At 37.8% G+C, this 3,363-nt stretch overlaps 1 protein-coding gene across 1 annotated transcript in view; it reads right to left on the bottom strand.

The window, feature by feature from the left end:
* Window positions 1–3,363, bottom strand: part of GADL1 (glutamate decarboxylase-like 1) — a 70,422-nt gene that overhangs the window by 43,278 nt on the left and 23,781 nt on the right. Inside the window, 1 exon segment of the mRNA XM_010007499.1 lies at window positions 2–46. Within this exon segment, the coding sequence (XP_010005801.1) occupies window positions 2–46 (45 nt within the window).

Below are 3,363 nucleotides of genomic sequence, written 5' to 3'. Positions count from 1 at the left end.
GAAACAGGTATGAAGCCTTGGCAGAGTAACACTTCTTCAGGAGGCCCTGTTAGAAACACAATAGAGACAGATTGTTGATAAGCATTTTCAAACCTTTTTATCTTCACAAGTCAAAGTCTTTTTTCCCTGTCTCTACCAATCACTTGGTAAAATAGAACTGTATGTACAGGAAACGATCCAAAGCTGATAGTGTGGTTTAAGAACCCTGGATGAATCTAAACCCAGTGAAGTCAGTGCTGTCAACAAGGGGATTTTATTATTTTTTTAAGTTATTTTCTTAAAAAAGTCACTAAAGTGTTGCAGGTTGAAGAAGAATTCTGACTCAAATCTCAAAAAGTCACTGGAGGGGGTATCACAGAAACAATTGCCCAAAGACATACATGGGTGGGAAAGAGGGAACAGAAGGAGAAGCCTATGGCCACTGCTCTAGTTGAAAGATTGGAAGAAGAGCCCCTCCACTACATGTTCACAAATGGCTGAAACTGCTCCTTCTTTGTGAAACAAAAAACCTTATATAAAGCACAATTAGTTACAAGAAGGAAAGACTTTAGCCCCAAGAAATAAATGTTTAGCCCTTACAGGCAAATGAAGTGACTGAGGATTTAGCCTAGGATATCTGACTGAGTGGAAACACCACAACGAGATTAGTGCAACCCCAATTTTGCCCCTTTTCACAGTTCATATAATTTTAACATTTGAAAAAATACCCCTCAGAACAGGTATTTTAGCATACCCTAATTATGGCTTGTAAATGGAATTATTTTTATGCAGTGATCTCCAGCCTCCCATTTCTGAGAGGCTTCCCAGGCAGAGTTGAGCAGCAGAAAGAGACAAAGATAAATTAGTAATGTGGCAAATTCCAGCAAAGAAGAAAGCTGGGAAACAGAAAACACAGAGGCTGTTATAGGTTTAAAGATGCAGGGGAAGAGAAGAGGCATAGGGTTGGCCATTGGCTGAAAAAATATGGAAGTGTACTCAGAAAACTATGAAATAGGAGGGTTGGCAGAAAGCAGGTTACAAAAGCAGAGATGATGGTGGGCCTAAAAGGAACTGAGAGGATATAAAAGGTTGAAGATTTGCCCGTTAAATTAAAATTGGGTAAGAAGAAGAAACTATAAGCTAACACTAGAATAGAAATGCAGATGAGGTTAAAAACATGGCTACAGCATCTGATTCAGATCTTCAGACATGTATTTAAGTGACAGTTGAACCAGAAGTCTTCCATGCAGAACAGACCAAGGAACAGGGTGGACAGCATGACAGAATCTGCTAAGCAGTATCTTAAAGAGCAGAATTCATTTTCCAATTCAATATCACTCTTCAATTTGAACCAACTGAAAAAACATTCTATGTTTCATCTTTTTCTCAGCATCTGCTGCAAGCCTGATTTTAAAATGGCTGACAGTGTCTGACATCACTCTTAATCAAAGAGTCATTCCTGTAACAGAGGTACAATTTTTGATCCACATTGGAATATCCTACTGATAACTTTGGAACTGGCAACCAAATTGAAGGGAAAAAAAAGAAAAAAAAAAGTCAAGACAAAAAAAATCCAAAGGAGAAATAATCCACTGGTATACACAGAATAAGTCTCCCTGTCTCCTAGGCTTTTCAATTCCCTCCATCAAATATTACAAAACAAAACAAACAAAATAACCCACACCCACTCACCTATTCATAGAGCTCAAAAAGAGAACACCAAAGGTTTCTCCACAACTTCTGTAGGGGTTTGACAATCCCTTTGTATCACTGGTTTGCAAAAAGGACAATAGACTCTGTCTGAATCCTTTAGCTAGAGGACCAACACATTCAGCCTTGTGAAGAGACTTTATTTATATGACAACCTGGGGATAAAGGGGTCAGCAGCTGCTGAGTCAGAGTGATAATGTGCTGCTGCAGGACATGGTAGCCACAGATGAAAGCCAATGCTGGGCCTTGTTTTTTGCAGTACCTAAGATTCTCACACTCACTTTCCAACTTTCTCAGGAAAACAAAGATTACCCTGGAAAGAAAAGGCAAGCACTGAAGCATTGATCCTCTACATTCATGTTTCTAAAGCTTTGTATTCTCTGACTAGCAGCTTCACAACAGGAACAGGAGTCTGTTTTTCAAACCATTGTGCCCTACTCATTTAGCTTTCCACACCTTGATTTTCAGAAGAAATATAAGTTTACTAGACAAGGTATTAAAAAAAAAAACAAAAAAAAAAAAAGAAAAAGACATTTAAAAGGCAGTAATAGCCACAAATTTAAGTTACTTGCTTTTTCTCTTACTGACTTTAAAATTTTGCACTATTTTGCTCTAGGGTTGATCAATGTGGAGCTATATTCTGCCTTATCAGAATGTAATACAGCAGTACAATAGAGGACACCACAGGATATTAGTTCCTTTCATGCCTGTCACCTAAGAAATAATAACTTTTGTTTGTCACAAGAAACCTCAACTTAGTTGGTAATATTACAGAAAGACTGAGAAGTTCACTTAAGATCACAGTACAGCTGCGTAATTTCATAGCTTAAAAAAAAAATGCTCTAGAGTGAAAACACAAGAACAAATAGTTCAATATCCCTGAGTGAAACCAAATTCATAGAAACATATTTCCTTTGGAGAAAAAAAAACAAAACACAAACAAACAAAAAGCCAACAGGTACTGTCCTACTCTCCTGGTACATCTGAATCTGACAAGATGTGCTGGCTTGATGATCCTGTTCCACGTGGTTATCTTACGAATAATGATGCAACACACTAAAGAAATCCTGCAGCTGCCATGGAAAGGAATCAGGGAAGTAGATATCCTTGAGATACTGCTAATGATGAGGAAGAGATTACTCTGTAGATAGCTACCATGATCACCTCAATCAATTATATTCTCTGCTGAACTCAGATTTCATCAACTACATTCTCTGAAGCTTTCTTTTTAACCAGTAAATGAAAATTCTGCTCATTACCAAGAATTGACTGCTAATTACCTAATCTAGTGCTACATTCCAAAGCTTCACAGAACTTTGGCATTGGTGAAAGTAATTTATTAAATAACACCCCTATTTATACCATTACAATAGCCACTTTCATATGGATTATAGAAAGGACAAATTGGAGTATCTCTGTGGTGTTAAGTCCCAAGACTGATTCACGGCATTTTAAGAACATAGAAGAACAAAGTTGGCTCACTGTTGTTTTTATAGTATCAATCCACCTAGGTTTGTGTTTAGACAGTCACTGCAACTCATGTCACAGCAATGCGAGTGTTTTCTGAGTAAGTCCATCTTATTACAGCAGTGATGAAAGTTACTCAGGGCATGGCAGTGAAAAAGGGATAGCTGTGCATTTCTTGAGTGCTTTAAGCACTGACGAACTACTGTC

Source organism: Chaetura pelagica, unplaced genomic scaffold, assembly GCF_000747805.2.
Source record: "Chaetura pelagica isolate M959 unplaced genomic scaffold, ChaPel_1.0 scaffold10, whole genome shotgun sequence".
Classification (NCBI taxonomy): domain Eukaryota; kingdom Metazoa; phylum Chordata; class Aves; order Apodiformes; family Apodidae; genus Chaetura; species Chaetura pelagica.
The sequence above is the reverse complement of the archived record's forward strand: the minus strand, read 5'-3'. Positions and strand labels throughout refer to the sequence as shown.